Genomic DNA, 22,301 nt, shown 5'->3' on the forward strand with positions numbered 1-22,301 from the left:
CAAAGCCATTATTATTTTTATAGTGGATTGTAACCACGATGGTTAAAGACACTAACATATTTTTAAAAAATACTCTAAAAGCTAGTATTACTGTAACTGGTTTATAACTTGAAAATCTTTTTTTCTCCCTTTGAATTTCATGACTTTACATTAAAAAATAGTTGTTTTTTGTTTAAGGAAGAAAATCTTAAAAACAATACAAAAGGTAAAAAGACATGAACCAAGTTTACTTCTTTTTGCTATAGTTGTTAACAAACGACCTCCTCCTATGTTATTGCAATGTGCAGATGCATTTGTAGAACCCACTACAGTCAAGAAGCTAAACTGCAGGAAGTACAGTGTTCACAGTGGCCCCAGAGGAAGCTGATTCATCTTCTGCTAGAAACTCCACGTTACATAACCATTACGTAAGAGTGCTGCGTGACCACCTCTGACACAAGAATTATCCCTTATTTTCTGGAAAAATTCCACATAGGAATTAAATACTTAAAAGGTGAAATGTTCTTTGTTTTAACTTTAGCAAGGTCTTTTCTTTTTCATTGTTAAGAGACTCTTTAACAGTTTTAAAGCAACAGCTGCAGAGTACAGATATCTTAAATGTACTCCTGAGCTCCAGCTTACAGATAAGTCTTTTGTAACTGGTTTTCAATTAAATATCCTCTCCTCCCCATCCGCCTGCTCCAAATCTTGTATAGTTTCTTGCAGAACTTTGTCAAGAGTGGAAATATACCAAGACAGATGTAATGGCACACAAAAGCAAGGAAAATGAATGACTTTGGGTTTTAAAATAAAAATAATGACTTTGGGCTTTAAAATAGCAGGCAATTAAAACATACTCAAAGTTACATTTAAAAAAGCTTTCATGGGGGGTAATATTGAAAAATACAAAGGTTAAGAAAGTACTGATATTACACTGCAATGTTAAAACAGACAAAAGCTTATATAGGAGCCTCTTTTTAAATTAAAAATAAGAACACAACATACAAGTTAAGATAATTTTCCTGTTCTACTCACGAATTTTCGTCTTTATAAGGTTGGTTATGCTGACATCTGCGACCTAGTAGAGCTTCCTTTGACATCTGGACAGTCTCATTCCAACTTCGTAAGGTGGGTCTTCTGCAAGGAACCTCTCCGTCCTGGTCACATCTAGGTCACTGTACAATTTCAAAGTAGTGCAACATCCCCTTGATGTGCTGAGACGTACAGACGTATCCCATGTCAGCACCATCCCCACAATGGAAACGAGCATGGCACTGAACACAGTGTGCTCCCAGGGCTGCAGCGTGATGAGCAGGTACTGGTAGTAGACCCAGGACGTGTGCTTCCAGCACTGTGCCAGCACCACCCCTGCCACGAGCCTCTGTTAGTCTGTCCAGCTGGCCGTCCCTCTACATTTGCTTTCTACATAATTTAAGAGATTAATACATTTCAAATAACTGTTAGTTTCTGTTTGGGGGCATAAAATATAAAAGATGTAATTTTATGACAACAACTGAAGGGGGCAGTGATGGTACTGTTAAAGGAGCAGAGTTTTGGGGTGGACATTTGTCCTAGCAGTTAAGACATGGTTAAGATGCCTGCATCCAACATCAGAGTACCTAGGTTTGAGTCTGAACTCCTCTGTGATTCTAGCTTCCTGCTAATACACACCCTGGTAGGTAACAGGTGATGGTTCAAGTAGCAGGTTCCTTGCATCCATGTGGGAGACCCTGATCGAGTTCCCAGCTTCCAGGCATTTGGAGAATAAAGCAAAGAATGACAGCATTCTCTCTCTCTGCCTCCCTCCCTGACAAATAAATTAAATAAATAATATATATTTTACCATGAAGCAGATTGTTCTGCATGCCATTGAAATTATGCTAGTAAAAATGCAAATTAGAGTTTCACAACTTTAGGATGTAAATTACCCATAGTAATCACGAAGAAAACAGCTGCAGCACATACACAAAAGGAAATGAGAAGGAAATGTAAAAGCTTCACTACAGAATGTCAGCTAAATACTAAAGAAGACAGTAATATAGGAAATGAGGGACAAGGGGCTTAAGGTCTAAAGAAAACAAAGAGCAAGATGGCAAAAAAGGCCGGCGCCGCGGCTCAATAGGCGAATCCTCTGCCTGTGGCGTCAGCACCCCGGGTTCTAGTCCCAGTTGGGGCGCCGGATTCTATCCCGGTTGCCCCTCTTCCATTCCAGCTCTCTGCTGTGGCCCGGGAAGGCAGTGGAGGATGGCCCAAGTCCTTGGCCCTGCACCCCATGGGAGACCAGGAGAAGCACCTGGCTCCTGGCTTCAGATCAGCGCAGTGCGCCGGCCACAGCGGCCACTGGGGGGTGAACCAATGGAAAAAGGAAGACCTTTTTCTCTGTCTCTCTCACTGTCCACTCTGCCTGTCAAAAAAAAAAAATTAAAAAAAAAAGTTTTCCAACTATATGTGGTTTACATGAGACTCATTTTTTTTAAAAGATTTATTTATTTGAAAGGCAGAGTTAGAGAGAGAGGGAGAGACAGATAGAGAGAAGACAGATCTTCCATCCACTGGCTTATTCCCCAAATGGCTGCAACACCAAGACTGGCGTAGACTGAAGCCAGGAGCTTCATCTGGGTCTGCCACGTGGGTGCAGTGGCCCAAGCACTTAAACCATCTTCCACTACTTTCTCAGGTGCATCAGTAGGAGCTGGATTGGAAGTAGAGCAGCAGGGACTCAAACCACAATGCTGGCCCCATGAGACTCATTTTAGATCCAAAGACACAAATTGAAAGTTAAGAATAGAAATAGATAATCTACTGAAAAGAGTGAGCAAGAGAGAGGAAAGATGGCTGTGCCAATATCAGATAATGCAAACTTTGTATCAAAAAAGATTACAAGGGGGCCAGCACTGTGGTATACGGGTAAAGCTGCTACCTGCAGTGCCAGCATCCCATATGGGCGCCGGTTTGAGACCCGGCTGCTCCACTTGTGATCCCGCTCTCTGCTATGGCCTGGGAGTGTAGTAGAAGATGGTCCAAGTCCTTGGGCCCCTGCATCCATGTGGGAGACCCAGAAGAACTCCTGGCTCCTGGCTTCGGATTGGCTTAGCTCCGGCTATTGCAGCCATCTGGGAGTGAGCCATCGGATGGAAGACATCTCTCTCTCTCTGTCTCTCTCTCTGCCTCTCCCCTCTCTGTGTGACTGTGACTTTCAAGTAAAATAAATAAATCTTTTTTAAAAAAATAAAAAGATTACAAGAGACAAAGGACATCATATAATAATATATTATTTTATTAATTAAAGGTTCAATATAGCAATAAGATATACCAATAATAACCATTTATACCTCTAAATTCAAACCATAAAAAATGCAGCAAAAATGACAGAACTAAAGGAAGAATCACAGAGTTCTATTCACAGAGACTCAATACTTCACTCTTTTTTTTTTTTTTTTTTTGACAGGCAGAGTGGACAGTGAGAGAGAGAGACAGAGAAAGGTCTTCCTTTTCCGTTGGTTCATCCCCCAATGGCCACTGCAGCCGGCACACCACGCTGATCTGAAGCCAGGAGCCAGGTGCTTCTCCTGGTCTCCCATGCGGGTACAGGGCCCAAGGACTTGGGCCATCCTCCACTGCCTTCCCGGGCCATAGCAGAGAGCTGGACTGGAAGAGGAGCAACTGGGACAGAATCCAGGGCCCTGACTGGGACTAGAACCCGGTGTGCCGGCGCCGCAGGCAGAAGATTAGCCTAGTGAGCCGCAGCGCCGGCCAATACTTCACTCTTAATAATGGCTAGAACAAGACAGAAAATAAGGAAGGAAATTGAGGACTTAAATAACAGAACAAACCAACTAGATACAACAGACCTATACAAAACATGTACAATAACAATAGCATACCCATTCTTCTCAAGTACACGAGACGTTTTCTCAGAAAGACCACATATTAGTTTACAAATTAAATCTCAACAGTTTTTTTTTTAAGATTTATATACTTATTTAGGGGTCAGCACTGTAGTGCAGTGGGTTAATGTCCTGGCCTGAAGCACCTGCATTGCATATGGGCACAGGTTCGAGACTCGGCTGTTACACTTCCAATCCAGCTCTCTGCTATGGCCTGGGAAAGCAGCAGAAGATGGCCCAAGTCCTTGCAAGGGAATCCCAGAAGAAGCTCCTGGCTCCTGGCTTCGGATCAGTGCAGCTCCAGCTGTTGTGGCCAATTGGGGAGTGAACCATCGGATGGAAGACCTCTCTCTCTCTGCCTCTCCTTTCTCTGTGTAACTCTGACTTTCAAATAAATAAATAAATCTTTAAAAATGATTTATATACTTATTTGAAAGGCAGAGTTACAGAGAGAGAGAGAGAGAAAGGGAGAGAGGGAGAGAGGGAGAGAGAGAGAGATCTTTCATCAGCTGGTTCACTCACCAAATGGCCACAACAGCCAAGATTGGACCAGGCTGAAACCAGGAGCCAGGAATTTCACCTGGGTCTCCCACATGGGTGCAGGGGCCCAAGCACTTAGGCCATCTTCTACTGCATTCCCAGGCCATTAGCAGAGAGCTGGATCAGCAAGAAGTAGAGCAGTCAGGACTCAAACTGGCACCCAAATTGGATGCTGGCATTGTAAGTGGTAGCTTAATTCTCTATGCCAAAATGCTAGCCCCAGTATGAGGAGAAAATTTATAGGTAAAGATGCTTGCATTAAAAAACATGGGGTAGAGGTCGGCATGGTGGTGCAGCAGGTTAAGCCACTTCTGCAGCCTTGGCATCCCATATGGGTTCTGGGCATCCCATATGGGCTCTGGGTTCGAGTTTGACTGTTCCATGTCTGATCCTTTGTAATGTGCCTGAGAAAGCAGCAAAAGATTCAAGTGTTTGGTCCCCTGCATCCACGTGGGAGACCCAGAAGAAGCTCTTGGCTCTTGGCTTTGGATCGGCCTGGCTTCGGACCAGCGCAGCTTTGGCCGTTGCAGCCATCTGCAGGGAATGAACCAGAGGATGGAAAATCTCTTTCTGTCTTTCCCCCTCTCTCTTTGTAACTGCCTTTCCAATAAAAAAAACTTAAGATTAAGATGCTGGTTAAGATGCCTGCATTCCACATCAGAGTACCTGAGTTCAATACCTCTCTCCAGCTCCTGACTCCAGCTTCCAGCTAATGTAGACCCTCAGAGGAAACAGTGATGGCTCAAGTAATTGGGTTCTTGACATTTATCTGGAAGTCCTGGAATATGTTCCCAGCTCCCAACTTTAACCAAGTCTAGTATGGGCCATTGCAGGCATCTGGTGGAGTGAACTAGTATATGGGGATTCCCTGTATCTGTTTGCCTATCTTTCAGCTTCTCAAATAAATAAGTTCTTTTTAAAAAATGCACAATATTCTGATGTTCTATAGCCTAGAAGGGCAACTATGGTCTACAATAATCTGTTAAATACTTCAAAATAATTACAAGAGTATGAAGGTTCCCAATTAAATGATTAATGTTTGAGAAGATAAAAATTTGAATTATGCTAATTTGATTATTACATATTGCATAGATGCATCAAATTATCCTGTACCCCATAAATGTGTATAAACAGGCTATGTTGATAAAAGAAAACAAGGAAGATCTTAGATCAATAATCTAATTTACAACTTAGGTAACTAGAAAAAGAAACAGAACCCAAAGCTACTATAAAGAAGGAAATGTTAAATATTAGAGCATATATACATGAAATGGAGAAGAGGAAAACATTTTAGAAAGTCATTTAAATCAGAAATTGGTTCAAATTGACAAACTGTAGCTAGATAAACTAAGAAAAAGAGACAGAAGTCCTGAATTACTAACATCACAGATGGAAGTGGAAGCATTAGTATTAATTCTACAGAAGTAAAAACATTAAAATACAGCATTATGAAAAACTATACACCAACAAATCATGTAACCTAGATGAAAGGGACAAATTTCTAGAAACACAAAACCTATCAACATTAAATCATGAAGAAACAGAAAATCTGAAGACTTGTAACTAGTACAGAGATTGAATCAGCAATCAAAAATCTCCTCACAAATAAGAGCCTCAGACCTGACGACTTTACAAGTGAGTCATACCAAGCATTTAAAGAACACCTGTCTTTCTAAAACTTGTCCAAAAGGGTGAAGAGAAGGGAAAACTCCCGAGTTTAACTTAGTGAGGTAAGCATTACCTTGGCAATAAAGCCAAAGACATTGCAAGAAAAGAAAACTAAAGACCAATATCCCTTATGAACACTGATGCAAAAGTGTAAATGAAATACTAGCAAACAAATTCAGTGCCATATTAAAAAGATTATACTCCATGACCAAATAGGACTCATTCTTGGAATGCAAGGATGGCTCAACCTATGACTGATGAAACAAACCACACAGATTGAAAGACAAAAATCACACGATCATCTCAATGCAGAAAAAGTTTTAGACAAAATTCAATACCATTTCATGATTTAACAAACAGCAAACTAAGAATAGAACAAAAGTACCTCAACGTAATAAAAAGAATATAAGAGAAGTCTATAGGGAACATCATAGCCAAAGGTGAAAAGACTGATAGCTTTCCTCCAACATTAGGAAGAAGGCAAGGATTCTTGTTTTTCTTACTTTTGTTCAACACAATACTGGAAGTTCTAGCCAGAGCAATTGGGGAGAAAACAAAAAAGAAGAAAAGGCCTCCAAATTGGAAAGGAAGCAGTAAAATTATATGTTTGCATATGATATGATTTTATACACAGAAAATCCTAAAAGTTCTACACACAAAAATATTCTGCTAGGACTAATAAATAACTTTAGCAAAGCAGCAGGATGCAAAGTCAACATACAAAAGTAAGTTTCATTTCTATACACCACTAATGAAGAATCCAAAAAATTTTTTAAAAATTCCATATGGGGCAGGGCTGGTGCTGTGGTGCAGTGGGTTAAAACCCAGCCTGCAGTGCCGGCATCCCATATGGGCGCCAGTTCGAGACCCAGCTGCTCCACTTCCTATCCAGCTCTCTGCTGTGGCCTGCGACAGCAGTAGGAGATGGCCCAAGTCCTTGGGCCCCTGCACCTGTGTGGGAGACCTGGAACAGGCTCCTAGCCCCTGGCTTCGTTTCTGCACAGCTCCAGCCTTTGCAGCCATTTGGGGAGTGAACCAGCAGATGGAAGACCTCTCTCTCTCTGCCTCTCCTTCTCTCTCTGTATAACTCTGACTTTCAAGCAAAATAAATAAATCTTAAAAAAAAATTCCATATGGGGCTGGTGCTGTGGTGCAACAGGTTAAGCCACCACCTACAAGCCTGCATCCCATATGGGCACTGGTTCAAGTTTACAGCTGCTCCACTTCTGATCCAGCTCCCTGCTAATGTGCCTGGAAAAGTTGCAGAGGATGGCCCAAGTTCTTGTACCATTGTAGGAGATCCAGATGAAGCTCCTGGCTCTGGCTTTGATTTGGCCCAGCTCTAGACATTGTGACCATTTGGGGAGTGAATCAGTGGATGGAAGATATCTCTCTATGTGTGTTTCTCTTTCTGTAACTCAGTCTTTCAAATAAATCTTTTGTCTTTTTCTAACAGCCATCCTGGGGCAGGCCTAGCTAGCCTGGAACCTGAGGTTATGTTAGCCTGGTGCTGGGGTAGGCCTGGAGCTGGAGCTGCCCGGCAATCGTGGCACCAGGATTGACTGAGGTGGGCCTGGTGCTTCGCTGTAGCAAAGCTAAGGCCTCACCCTCCTTCTGTGCAGAGATGTCTGTGCTACAGAGCTGAGGCTTGGGTGAGGGGAGACTGTTGTTCTGCCCCCTTCAGTGCCTCTTTTCTTATTTCTGTGCCCCATTCAGGTGCTGCATTCGCTCATCTGGATCCTTGAACTCCTGTGCAGCTGTTTTCTCATGTGGACAGTTGTTCAAATTGATGATTCCACAAGGGGCAGGCACTGGAAGCTCCTATTCTACCATCTCGCTGGAAATATTTGCCAGTGAAATACAGGCAGCTTTTTGAACTCTGAGACTTAAGGATGTTTATTTAAACAGGACTGGCTTTCTTTCTTTCTTTCTTTTTTTTTTTTTTTTAAAGATTTACTTATTTATTTGAAAGAGTTACAGAGAGAGGTAGAGACAGAGAGGTCTTCCATCCGCTGGTTCACTCCCCAATTGGCTGCAATGGCCGGAGCTGCGCCAATCTGAAGTCAGGAGCCAAGAGCTTCTTCTGGGTCTCCCACATGAGTGCAGGGGCCCAAGGACTCTGGCCACCCTCCATCACCCTCCCAGGCCACAGCCACAGCAGAGGGCTGGATGGGAAGTGGAGCAGCTGGGACTTGAACTGGCACCGGTATGGGATGCCAGTACTTCAGGCAGGGGCTTTAACCAGCTGTGCCACAGCGCTGGCCCCAGGACCGGCTTTCTTAACAGTTCTGAACCATACCACCAGAAATCACTTGTCTTGGTTATAATTAAAAGATTGACTCAATGTAGGTATTAAGGCAATTCACCATTTAACTGGCTTTACTTTTTTTCAGTGTTCTATTAGATTTTCAACTGTGATATTTATATTAACTTTAAAGCCCAAGGAATGAAACCTCTCTATTTGTGTATTATAGCATTAATGCACTAAAGTGTAGTAGGAAAACAAGACATAAATGCTACTGTTTAGAGCAGATTGGAATGTACAGATTTACATTATAAAAGTAGAAAGCTATCTCCTACCATGCTGATTCAGTTTTTAAATCCTTTTTGGTGAATGGAAAATATAAAGATTAATATTTTGTGGCCTCTGAATGAGTATTAGAATTTCAGGGGCCCGAAGAGGTAACTGAGTAGAGCTTCTGTAACTGCTAAATGCCCAGATAGTGCTAATAATTGCTGTTATTAAAATTTTAGAAATAAAACTTCTGATCTTGTGAAGGAATGAGTGAATAAGTGATGTGTGATTTAAAGATGGTTAAACCTGGCATGTTGATGCTTTCCCTTTGAATTTCAAGTGCTGCCGTGTAACTTGCCTTAGAGGCTGAATGGCTCATTTAAAAGCATTTCCTTTGCCTTGCTTTACATTTTGCTCTTGATTTCTCCAAAGTTGACACAAGTCACATGCAATCAAATCTATATTCCTGGTGGACAGGCTTGTCCTAATATTCTCTGACTCACACCCAGGTTGTTTGCAGCTCAGCAGTTCTGCTTCTAGACACATCACTTTTTATTTTTATAAAGCATGTTTAATGCCATCTTAGAATCTGTATTATACTCTGCTGGTTGAAAAAAATCAAAAAACTGAAGCACTACTACATACAATTTGTGTTCAACTATGTAAATATATACATACATTGCAATGAAATACCAAAATGTTAACAGTTTATTCTGTGCAATGTTACTCTTTTGATGCTTACTTTTAATTTTTCCAATATAAACTACATATTAAATAATATTCTTATATCAGCATTAGAATTGTTAAGTGTGATAATGGTATTTTGCTTACATAGAATAATGTTCTTACTAGAAATTAATATTTGCAACTTTTTGTTATTTTTTAAATATTTATTTATTGGAGGCCGGAGCTGTGGTGCAGCAGTTAAGCTGCTGCTTGCTGTGCCAGCATCCCATATGGGTGCTGCTTCAAGTGCTGGCTGTTCCACTTCTGATCCAGCTCCCTGCTGATGTGCCTGGGAAAACAGAGAAGGATGACCCAAGTGCTTGGGCCCTTGACACCCATGTGGGAGACCTGGATAAGGCTCCTGGCTCTAGCCTGCCCCAACCTTGGCTATTGTGGCCATTTGGAGAGTAAGCCAGAGGATGGAAGATCACTCTCTTTATCTCCTGCTCTGTAATTCTGCATTTTAAATAAATAAATAAATAAACAAATAAATAAAATTATTTAATAAGATAAAATAATTATTTATTTATTCATTTTATCTGAAAGACAGGGAGACATAAACAGAGAGCTCTCACCCACTGGTTAAATCAATTTTTTCTACTGTGGTAAAATATACATAAAATAAAAATTTACCATCTTAACCACAGTAATCCCCACTTATCTGTGGTTTTACTTTCCACATTTTCAGTTACTCATGGTTAATTCAATCCAAAAATATTACATGAAAAACTTCAGAAACAACATATAAGCCTGAGGCTATGTGCTCCCTACCCCACTCCTCTTCTGGGTAACTTATGGAAGTCCTGCTCTGCCTACCTAGGTCATGAATTATTTTTTTGTCCAGGATATCCATGCTGTAGACATTACCTTCCCATTGATCACTTATTAGCCATCTTAGAAAGACTATACTCACATCACTTTTCTCATTGTGTATTGTTACAATATTCCTGTTTTATTACCAATTAACTTTGTTAACCTCATACTGTGCCTAATTTATAAAGTAAATTATTATTATGTATGTGTATAAGAAAAAAACATAGTACATATATATGATTTGGTATGACCCATAATTTCAGACATACACTAGGGCTAGGAATATACCCTCTACAAAATCAGGGGGGATTACTGCATTTTAAGTGTACAGTTTGGTGATACTAAATACATCTATAATGTTATACAACCATCACCACCATCATTCTCCATAATAACTCTTCATTTTGTAAAACCGAAACCCTACACCTATAAAGCAATAATTCCCCAGTGTCTGGCAATATCATTTTACTTTATGCCTCTGATTTTAACTACTGTAAATACCTCATATCATATAGTATGTATTTATCTTTTTGTGACATTTCATTTAGCATGATTTCCTACAGGTTCATACATCTTGTGGCATGTAAGAACTTCCTGGTTATTGCAGTCATCTGGGGAGTAAACCAGCAGGTGGAAGATCTCTATCTCCCTCTTCTCTTTCTTTCTATTCCCTCTCTGATGCTCTAATTTTCAAATAAATAAATCTTTAAAAATTATGTTGTACACATAAAATATAATTTTTGTCAATGTTACTTTAGTAAAGTTGAAAAAACTTAAAATACATATGTTTTTAAAAATATTTATTTATTTATTTGAAAGACAGTTACAGAGAGGCATAGGCAGACAGACAGAGATCTTCCATCTGCTGGTTCACTCCCCAAAGGGACATAAGGGCCACAGCTGGGCTCATCCAAAGCCAGGAGCCAGGATCTTCTTCAGTGTAGCTCAATTCACAACAGCTAAGATATAGAATCAACCCAGATCCATTAACTGAAGACTGGATAAAGAGCTTACAGGATAAGTACACCATGGCATACCACCCAGTGGTTAAAAAAAAAAAAAAGAAATCCTGTCATTTGCAACAAAATGGATGCAACTGGAAATCGCTATACTTAGTGAAATAAGCCAGTCCCAAAAAGACAAATATAATATATTCTCCCTGATTTGTGATAACTAATAGAGTACCTAAAAGGTAATCTTAGACGTGAATTTAACCTTGAGATGTGATGATTTTGAACAGCTCTTGTCTTGACTGTTGAGGAACAGTTTTTTTTTTCCCCACACTATTTGTTGAACTCTTTACTTAATGTGGGATTGATCTTATGTGTATAAAGTCAACTGAAAATAGATCTTAGTAAAAAATAAGAATGGGAATGAGAGGGAAGAGGAAGAAGGGTGGGAGTGCAGGTGGAATAGAGGGGAGGACGGGAAGAATCACTATGTGCCTAAATTTGTATTTATGAAATGCATGAAGTTTTTATACCTTAAATAAAAGGGTTCTGGGTTTAAAAAAAGTCTCTATACAAGGCTACATCACAGCTATAAAAATGAACAACAACAAGAAAATGTATTGGGGTAGCCAAGATGGCTGAATAGGGTACAGTCACACCAACTTCAGCTGCTCTGAGATAGGAAAAGAACAAAGTAAGGATATTTCCAGTGGTCTGACAGAAATTTTCAGCAAAGTGAAAAAAAAAATACAAAACAAAACAACGAAGACTCTGTAGGACAACAGGAGAGGAGAGAGACCACTGCAACCTCCCTAAAGTAGGAAGGGACTGCTGCACGCAGCACCGCTCAGTTTTAGCTGAGACAAAACTCCAGGCACCCAGACTTTTACTTCAGCCTGGGAGCTGACTGGGATCTGAGCAACTGCCAGGCTTGAGCAGGGACGCTCCTTCCTTTCCTCTCCTCCTGCACAGAGCACCATACTCAGCCCCAAAAAGCCATGCAGAGAGCCTCTGTTCTACCAGCATCACAGTCAAAGTCAGGGGCAGCGTGCGGGACAAAGGACAGATCCTCTGAATCCTGAGACCGTGGGAGTTTTTGGACATTAGCCCCAGAGCTACGCTCACCCACTCTACATGAGCTGGGGGATTCATGTAAGCTGCCTAGGGCCTAACACCAAGAGCAGCTCATAAAACATTCCACTCCCACCCTGGGAGCTCTGGGTAATGACTCCACTACACTCTGAAAAACCATGGCTGTAACAATTCATTCTAAATTGCTCAGTGCCACAGGAGTCTACTTGATGGACATAAAGAAGAACCTACTTACATTCCATCTCTCTGGACTCATATCCTCCAGAGTAAAATCTCCTGTATACCTAGTAGTCACCCTGTAGGACTGGAATAGGGTCCAGTTAACATCCTGTAGCCCTCAGACTAGGGCTGTTGGTATTACAAGCCACAGCACTAGTTGAACTTCCTAGCAGGACCTGAGGAATGGTCCATCTGTATCACACAGTCCTAGGGCCACAGAAGTTGGTTCCACAAGCACCAGAATCACTCAGGCTTGCCAGTAGGACAAGGGGGCATCCACCCGTGTCTCCCTCAGCACCAAGAACAAGGCCCTTGCTATCACATTCACCAGAGCGACTGACATCGGACTCTGTGGGCAAAAGAGACACACCCAAGGAAACCCTTATTCATCTCAAAGCCACACTCCTATCCCTATAAACTGCAGCAGAGTAGTTCATTGTGTCACTTACAGACACAGCTGACACTGATTAAGACAAAACAAACCACTCAGAAACTACAATGCCTGGGCTCATTTAGAACCAAAGCCAAAGCAACAAGCCAAGTGATACTCTGTTCCGGGTAAACCATAAACTCTTCCAATAAAATGTACTCCATAAAGAGAAGGTATATAAGAGTGGGAATAAAAGAGGGAGGAGATATACAGTTTGGTACATGCTCAATTGGACTTGCCCCAAACAGTAGAGTTAGAAGCCTGGGGATTCCAATTCAATCCCTTCAAGGTGGCATGTACCAACGCCATCTCACTAGTCAAAGTGATCAGTTTCAGTTCATAATTGATCATAATGGTAGGATTAAGAGTTAAAGGGATCACATAAACAAGACTAGTGTCTACTAATGAAGAGCCAAAGTGACTCCATTTTAAAACAATAAAAAAAGCAGCCTCTGTTTCCGGTAGCAGACCCAAGTCCTTGTAAAAGCAGGCATTCAGTGGCACCGTGGCTTAACAGGCTAATCCTCTGCCTTGCGGCGCTGGCACACGGGGTTCTAGTCCCAGTCGGGGCACCGGGTTCTATCCCGGTTGCCCCTCTTCCAGGCCAGCTCTCTGCTGTGGCCAGGGAGTGCAGTGGAGGATGGCCCAGGTGCTTGGGCCCTGCACCCCATAGGAGACCAGGATAAACACCTGGCTCCTGGCTTTGGATCAGTGTGATGCGCCGGCCGCAGCGGCCATTGGAGAGTGAACCAACGGCAAAAAGGAAGACCTTTCTCTCTGTCTCTCTCTCTCACTATCCACTCTGCCTGTCAAAAAAAAAAAATAAATAAAATAAATAAATAAATAAAAAAAGCAGGCATTCAGGCATTCTGGAGATATCAAAGCTTACAAAGAAAAGCTAGCTCAGTAGACCAAGGACAGCTCAGTAGAGATTGCTAAATAAAGTAACTTCTTGAACCCAAGCCAATTGGAGACCACCCCGTTTGACTAAGAGCAACCTGAAACAGCCCCGTCCAATCACCAAAAGCCCCCATACTGTAAGCCCCTGCTGATGTAACCCTGTGGTTTTTTCCTTTAAAATTTTCCCTAAGACTGGGACCTCCCTACTTCTTCCACTGCGCTGGTTGGTTGGATGGGGTCCCTGTCACAGCTTGTACTCCTGAATAAAACTTGCTTTTGCATTTCGGTGTGATCAACTCTCTGGGGGTCTCTGCAGGGATCTAGCAATCTGGGCATAACACTAATACTAACTGATATAATTAAAAAGGAAAGAACGATCCAACATGGGAAGTGGGATACACAGCAGACTCATAGAATGGCAGATGTCCTAAACAGCACTCTGGCCTCAGAATCAGCCCTTAAGGCATTTGGATCCGGCTAAAAACCCCATGAAAGTATTTCAGGCATGGAAAGCCAAGACACTGTGGTAAAAAAAAAAATTAAAAACAAAACAAAACAAAACAAAACCCTAAATTAAAGATCTCTGTGAGATCCCAGTGGAAAGAACGGGCCATCAAAGAAGGCCTCTGAAGGGAGGAGAGAACTTCCACTTTGACTATGACCTTGTCTAAATAAGATCAGAGTTGGCAAACTCAAAAGGCTTCCATAGCCTTGGCAACTCATGACAAGAGCCTAGGGTGATTACTGACATCATAAACAAGAGTGTCAATTGTTAAATCAACAACAGAAGTCACTGTGCACTTACTCCCCATGTGGGATCTCTGTCCTTAATGTGTTGTACTATGTGAATCAATGGTATAACTAGTAATCAAACAGTACTTTACACTTTGTGTCTCTGTGTGGGTGCAAACTGTTGAAATCTTTACTTAATATATACTAAATCTTCTGTATATAAAGATGATTGAAAACGAATCTTTTTTTTTTTTTTTTGACAGGCAGAGTGGACAGTGAGAGAGAGAGACAGAGAGCAAGGTCTTCCTTTTCAATTGGTTCACCCCCCAGTGGCTGCTGCAGCTGGCGCACCACGCTGATCCGAAGCCAGGAGCCAGGTGCTTCTCCTGGTCTCCCATGCGGGTGCAGGGCCCAAGCACTTGGGCCATCCTCCACTGCACTCCCGGGCCACAGCAGAGAGCTTGCCTGGAAGAGGAGCAACAGGGACAGGATCCGGCGCTCCAACCCGGACTAGAATCTGGGGTGCCAGCGCCACAGGCGGAGGATTAGCCTATTGAGCCATGGCACCAGTGAAAATGAATCTTGATGTGAAAGGGATGGGAGAGGGAGTGGGAGATGGGAGGGTTGCAGGTGGGAGGGAAGTTATGGGGGGGGGGGAGCCACTGTAATCCAAAAGCTGTACTTTGGAAATTTATATTTATTAAATAAAAGTTAAAAAAAAAAAAGGAGAGAAGGGGATAAGTACACGAGATGGGCAGACATCAACATAGGGATCCAGAAGACATGAAGAAGCAAGGTAGCATGATGCCTCCAAAAGAACACAATATTTATTTCCTTTATGAACTGAAGGAAATCTATGAAATGACTGTAAGGAAACTGAACAAGATGTAAGGAGAGAATATTATTGATTAAAGAAATGAGGTTATCAATGAGTGACATGAATGAAAATGTTACTAAGGAGACAGAACTAATTAAGTAGAACCAAATAGAAATTTTAGAGATGAAATGTTCAATCAGTGAAATAAAAAATATGAGAGCTTTAACAGCAGAATAGACCAAGTGGAAGAAAGAATTTCTGACCTCGAGGGCAAGAACTTTGAAATAACCCAATCAGGCAAAACAAAGAGAAAAAAGATGAAAAGAATGAAGAAAAGTCTACATAAAATATGGGATACAATTAAATGGCCAAATATTCATATTTTAGGTATTCCTGAGGAGAAGAAAAGAAAAAAAGTCATTGAGAAACTGCTAAATGAAGTAATAATTGAAAATTTCCCAGGTCTTGAAAGAGACATGGACTTCCAGATACAAGAAGCTCAAAGAACCTCAAGCAGACTCAACCAAAAAAGGTACTCTCACAAGGCATATTGTTATCAAATTGTCAAGAGTTAAAGACAAGGAGAGAATCCTAAAGAAAATAACAGAAAAGCGTCAAATTATATATAAAGGGAAATCAATTAAATTAACATCAGACTTCTCAGTGGAAACTCTACAGTCCAGAAGAGAATGGGGTGATACATTCAAGGTCTTAAAAGAAAAAACTTCCAACTAAGGATCTTATATCCAGTGAACTTATCCCTTAAAAGTGAAGGAGAAAGTATTTTTCCAGATAAGCAAAAACTGAAAGAATTCACCATTACCAGACCAGCCTTACAAGAAATTCTTCTGAAGTTGTCCTGCATTAGAAGTAAACATGGTGGCTGGCGCCGCGGCTCACTAGGCTAATCCTCCGCCTTGCGGCGCCGGCACACCGGGTTCTAGTCCCGGTCGGGGCACCGGATTCTGTCCCGGTTGCCCCTCTTCCAGGCCAGCTCTCTGCTGTGGCCCGGGAAGGCAGTGGAGGATGGCCCAAGTGCTTGGGCCCTGCACCTCATGGGAGACCAGGAGAAGCACCTGGCTCCTGCCATCGGATCGGCACGGTGTGCCGGCTGCAGCGCGCCTACCGCGGCGGCCATTGGAGGGTGAACCAATGGCAAAAAGGAAGACCTTTCTCTCTGTCTCTCTCTCACTGTCCACTCTGCCTGTCAAAAAAAAACAAAAACAAAAACAAAAAAACAACAACAAAAAAAAAGAAGTAAACATGAAACACATGTCACCAGCACATTCATTGACAGAGCAGGTAGAATCATTATCCAATCAACAAAATTACAGATCTTAGTTCTTATCTATCAACACTAACATTGAATGCAAACAGATTAAATTCACCAACCAAAAGACTTAGGTTGGCTGAAGGGATAAAAAACTATCCCCCACCCCCTCATATGCTGCCTACAAGAAACTCACTTCACAAACAAAGATACACAGACTGAAAGCGAAGGGTTGGAAAAAGACGTAACAGGCAAATGGAAACCAAAAGCAAGCCGGCATAGCTGTCCTGATAACAAACAAAACAGACTTTAAATCAAGAACTGTAAAAAGAGATAAGGAAGGACATTATATTTTGATAAAACATTCTATTCATCAAGAAGATTTAACAATATAAACATATATGCACCCAACACAAGACCATCCAGATATATACAGCAAATACTATTAGACCTAAAGGGAGAGATAGACTCCAATATAATAGTGGGTGACTTCAACACTCCATTCACATCAGTGGGCAGATCAGAGACTCAATAAAGATACATCGGAATTGAAATAAAGATACATTGGAGTTGAAATATACTTTAAGCCAATGGACCTAGCAGACACTATAGGACATTTCACCCAGTGGCTACAGAATGAACCTTCTCCTCATCAGCACATGGAACTTTTTCTAGGCTAGACCCAAACATATTAGGCCACAAATCAAGCTTCAGCAAATTTTAAAATTTTGAAATCATATCATGTATTTTCTCATAAAGAAATAAAACTAGGAACCAACAAGAAGAACATAGAATATTCATAAATACTTGGAAATCAAACAACATGCTATTGAATGATCAATGGGTCACTGAAGAAATTAAAAAGGAAATAAAAGACTTTCTTGAAATAAATGAAAATGAAAACTCAACATACCAAAACTTGTGGAATACATCAAAAGCAGTATTAAGAGGCTGGCAATGATGGTTAATTTTATGTCAACTTGATATGCTTCCCAGTTGTTTGGTCAAATACCATTCTAGATGTTCCTATGAAGTTATTTTTTAGCTCTATCAACATTTAAATTAGAAGACTTTGTGTAAAGTAAATTACCCTCCATAATGTGGTTGAGCCTCATTTACTGAGCTGACGGCCTTATGAGCAAAGACAGAAATGTACAGAAGAGGAAATTCAATCTTAATACTGCAACACAGAAACCTGGCCAGAGTTTCCAGGCTGCTTGTCCTATGGATTTTGGACTTGAAAGTAGAATTAATTTTTACCTGAGTTTTCAGCCTATCAGCTTGTCCTAGATTTCAGACTTGCCAGCTCCACAATCCTGACAGTTCCTTAAAATAAATCCATATAGATGGATGCCTAGACATAACAGATCTTAGATAATACACAAAGTATAGATACATGCTGTAGATTCTATTTCTCCAGAGAACTCTAAGTAACACACTGGCTTTGGAAACTGAAGTAATGTTTCCACAAACCAAGAAATGCCAGCTGTCATTAGAGGCTCAAAGCGGCAAGGAACAGATTCTCCATGAGAGCCTTGGAAAGCCGGGCCTTCCTGACAACTTGTTTCAGTCCAGTACAACCAATTTTGGACTTCTTTTCCCTAGAATTGTGAGAATAAATTTCTGTTGTTTCAGTCCAAAAGGTTGTAGTAATTTGCTACAGCAGCCACAGGAAACAAATATACCCTGGTAGATAAATTTGTCTCTCATAGGCCTTGGGTAGCAATTCTGAAATGGCTTTAACGTACACTAGGATTGAATAAGAAAGTATTTACATAGTGTAGATAATAATAGCCAGGTTTCTTACTGTCAGATAAAGTAGTTACAAATGAACAAAAAGGGAATGGTAGAATGAGCCTCATGGTGCTGGAGTTAGTGATATAAACTCATGTTTCATTTTGTTTTAGATAATTGGATAGGCAGTCACGTGTATATACAGATTAGTATATATAGTTTTGCCCACTGAGGAGCTGTTGTCTTAGACATAAACTTTAAGAATACATGAAAACCACATGGATTTTGGAGTATTACTCTTATATTCTTTGAATACCTTTCCTAACTGTAGAGAACAATTTAGTCAAGCCATATTAAAATAGGTTTATTTTTATAAACATAATTAGATGTATAATATTGATTTTTCTTCTTAATGTAACAGAAGGCTCTAGGACTGGACCCCATATTTCTGAAATCTTATTAAATGAGGTAGGGACAAATTCTTGTCCCGAAGATGATAGCTGACTTTAGAATACGTATCTTTAAAAATTATCTTTAGAAGGATATTTGATTACAGTTATTTTTGCAATTTGTATTAGAAAACATTCAATATCTCTAATTGGATGACCAACCAGACAACTCTTGTTTAAAATAAATAACTTTATTTGGTTGAATACCATATTTTCCAACTTTAAGTGTTGGCAGTATCAAACTACATGACAGTTGTTACCTAGAACAAACCACCACACGCCTGGACTATTGAATTACCTCCTAACTGGTCTACCTAATTTCTTCAAACTCTGACTGTATTGTTAGTTTAATCTTCCTTACTCATTCCTTTTCTCTTCCAATGCTGGAATTTAAGATATAAACTACTTATTGGCCTCAGAAATCAAATGGAAATAGTCCAGGATCATTTATAAATTAGTCTTTATCTAGTTATCAACCTACCTATCAAACTGAATTTCCTACTATTATTCTCCATTCCAATCAGGACTATTCTTTAATTTCAAACTCACATGGTAAATCTGTGATTGTGTTTTTCTTTTACTCAGATATTCTCCTCACTCTCTCCCTGTCTCTTTCACCAATTCAGTTCACTTCTGTTGTTCAACAGCATTTAAAAAAATCCTACTGTGGCTGCTCTGTGGCATAGTGGACTAAGCCTCCACCTGCAGTGCCTGCATCCTATATGGGTGCTGGTTTGTGTCCCAGCTGCTCCTCTTCCGATCCAGCTCTCTGCTATGGCCTGGGAAAGCAGTGGAAGATGGCCCAAGTCCTTGGGCTCCTGCCCCCGCGTGGGAGACGGGGAAGAAGCTCCTGCTTCCTGGCTTTGGATTAGCCTGCTCCATCCATTGGCAGCCATTGGGGAATGAACCAGAGGATGGAAAATCAATCAATCAATCAATCTCTCTCTCTCTTTACCTCTCCTTCTCTCTCTGTGTAACTGACTTTCAAATAAATAAATAAATAATTTTAAAAATATATCAATTAATTCAATCATAGTCAATAAATACCTTTTATGAAAACACACCTTTTTATCTGAAAATTTCATCTTTCAACCAGTTATTGAAGATTTGAGTTTTTTTCAGAGTCTGGGGCTGGCACTGTGGCATAGAGGGTAAAGCCACCACCTGCAATGCCAGCATCCCTATGGACGCCGGTTCAAGTACCAGCTGCTTCACTTCCAATCCTGTTCTTTGCTGTGGCCTGGGAAAGCAGTAGAAGATGGCCCAAATCCTTGGCCCCCTGTACCCGTGTGGGAGACCAGGAAGAATTCTGCTCCTGGCTCCTGGCTTAGTACCGGCACAGCTCCGTTGCAGCCAACTGGGGAGTGAATCAACAGATGGAAGTTCTCTCTCTCTGTCTCTCTCTCTCTGCCTGCCTCTCCTTCTCTCTGTGTGTAACTCTGACTTTCAAATAAATAAAATAAATCTTAAAAAAAAAACAGAGTCTAAAGTTTTCTTTGGAAAAACTTAATTTTATACAATTGTGATATGTTGTAGGCCCTCTTAAGAGGCAGTATTGGTCCTCAGGTGAAATTTGGTTTACATATAAAGGCTAATAATGCTGCAAATATCTCAGATAAGGTGTGAAAAAGATATTCTACTCACATACCAAGTCTTTCTGGGGAGCGCACTGTGTATCCCAGGCTAGGTAAAAAGGGCTTGAGAAAGCAGAAAAAGGAGGCAGCTTTGGGTTTTTATGATGGGGTGGCATGGTGGGGGAGGGACAGTTCCCATACATGGTTTGAACTTTCTGCTGGAACCAAAAGGAGCAACTAGACTTTCTTATCAGTTTGACCAGATGTGGGAGAGAAGGAAAAAAAAGTGAAGTGAGGTTTAAAATCTGTCAGCACATATCAAAATTCAGAGTCATATTCTTTATTACTTGATAACTCAATACAACTAAATGTTTTAAACAATTACAAAGGTACTGGGCAATATGTTTACATAATTTTATCATATGTTAAATGTTTTCATTTAAGATAGCTGACAAATATAAAACATGAAAATGAATTTTTTTGTTCAAGAAATAAAATTTGAATGTTTTTCAAAAAAGGTTTAAGCAAAAGAAGACACCAACAGGATCACTCACAATTCAATTTTCAGAAATTAGTCTTTCATATTCAATTTTCTTACATTAAAGATACTAGCACAGCTGAAAAAAATAGAATTTTACCATTTGTTGTATTAGAAGAAAACAACACAGGCTTTATTCACTATTGATAATATAAATTCTTTGAAATCATTATTAGAGTATCACTCTTTATCCTGTCGCAGTGCAGCTTAAGTGAAATCCAGTAATTTTAAGAGAATGGTTTGGTTGTTAAAGTACACCTCAGCACTAATTCTGCAGTTACCACTAAAAAGTCCTCTGTGGGTCTGAAGGAATTCTTGTTCTTATTAAACCATCTGAAATACTCTCATAATGAAACTTGGGTTCCACAGCGAAGCAGGTTTAATATTTATAATAAAACATAATAGAAAAAAATAACAAATTCTATTAAGATTAACAAAAATTCTGTCCAAATATGACTTTCAAAATCAAAATTAATCATCAGCTGTTGCCACAAATAAAATGTTCAATACTTAACTATTTAAATTAACACAATAAAATAATTAACTACCATACTCATTATTGCTTTAACAAAAGAAAATAGACTTCATATTTCAATAACAAATTTATGCCCTAGATGACTTCAGAGTAGAATAACTCAAGAAATTACTAACTAGTTCAAAAAAAAAGTAAACTGTCCTGTATTTTGAGAGGAAGAAGAAGGTATTGAGTTTTGATCCTGTTCAAATGAAAATGGAAAATTAAAATCATCTTTCCTAGCTCCAAATGTATGAGTTGAAGTGTCGGACGGAAAAGAAAATGTAAAGGCATCTTCTACTTCTGGCTTCCTAAATAAGTTTCCTGGGGAAGAAAAATATTACAATATCATGCTATTTATGTAATACAAAATTTACCTATCTACTGAATATATATTTACTTATATACTTAATATATATTACATACAATAAATAGAGTAATATTGAATCATTTATTCCTTTAACATATATTTAATTGTATTCCTCTTCTGTGTAAGGTATTGACTTTACAATTATGAAATGTTAAAACAAACAAATCATTTCAAGTAATCTGAACTCAAGTATATAAAAAACTAGTATACTAGTACAAGGCAGTAAATGCATTAAAGACCTTAAATGAACAGACTATAAGAGACAGAATTAGGCACACATAGGAAGTATTAGAGCAACAGAAGCCATTCCAAATTTGGCAAGAGCACTGAGAAAAAATAAACTGTAATAAATGAGAATTAAAGAGAAGGAGCTTGGAAAACTTAATGAATGTTCCTCTTTAGATTTTGGATTTTAGTAAATAATACGAAATCATTAAAGTTTTTCAAGCAGATATACAATATGATTTGAACTGCTTTATAAGGATCACTCAATAAAGGACCTGTAGAAAGTCTAAAAGTGGTAATAACCAAAAGGAAAAAAAAATGTCTATTGTACTGCAAAAAGATGATGAAAGACTGACCTT

General features: G+C 39.9%; 1 protein-coding gene and 1 pseudogene across 1 annotated transcript in view; both read right to left on the minus strand.

Moving 5' to 3' along the window:
• Positions 1-1,151: 1,151 nt before the first annotated feature.
• Positions 1,152-12,058, minus strand: LOC133751448 (serine palmitoyltransferase small subunit A-like; annotated as a pseudogene).
• Positions 12,059-12,586: 528 nt separating this feature from the next.
• The window catches only part of C22H14orf39 (chromosome 22 C14orf39 homolog), a 68,156-nt gene continuing 58,441 nt past the window's right edge, over positions 12,587-22,301 (minus strand). Inside the window, exons 18-20 of the mRNA XM_062181492.1 lie at positions 21,485-21,671; positions 20,370-20,404; positions 12,587-12,738 (exon numbers count right to left, since the gene is read on the minus strand). Of these exons, the coding sequence (XP_062037476.1) occupies positions 12,587-12,738; positions 20,370-20,404; positions 21,485-21,671 (374 nt within the window). The remainder of the gene's footprint in view (positions 12,739-20,369; positions 20,405-21,484; positions 21,672-22,301) is intronic.

The sequence above is a fragment of the Lepus europaeus genome, chromosome 22 (assembly GCF_033115175.1).
Source record: "Lepus europaeus isolate LE1 chromosome 22, mLepTim1.pri, whole genome shotgun sequence".
Classification (NCBI taxonomy): Eukaryota; Metazoa; Chordata; class Mammalia; order Lagomorpha; family Leporidae; genus Lepus; species Lepus europaeus.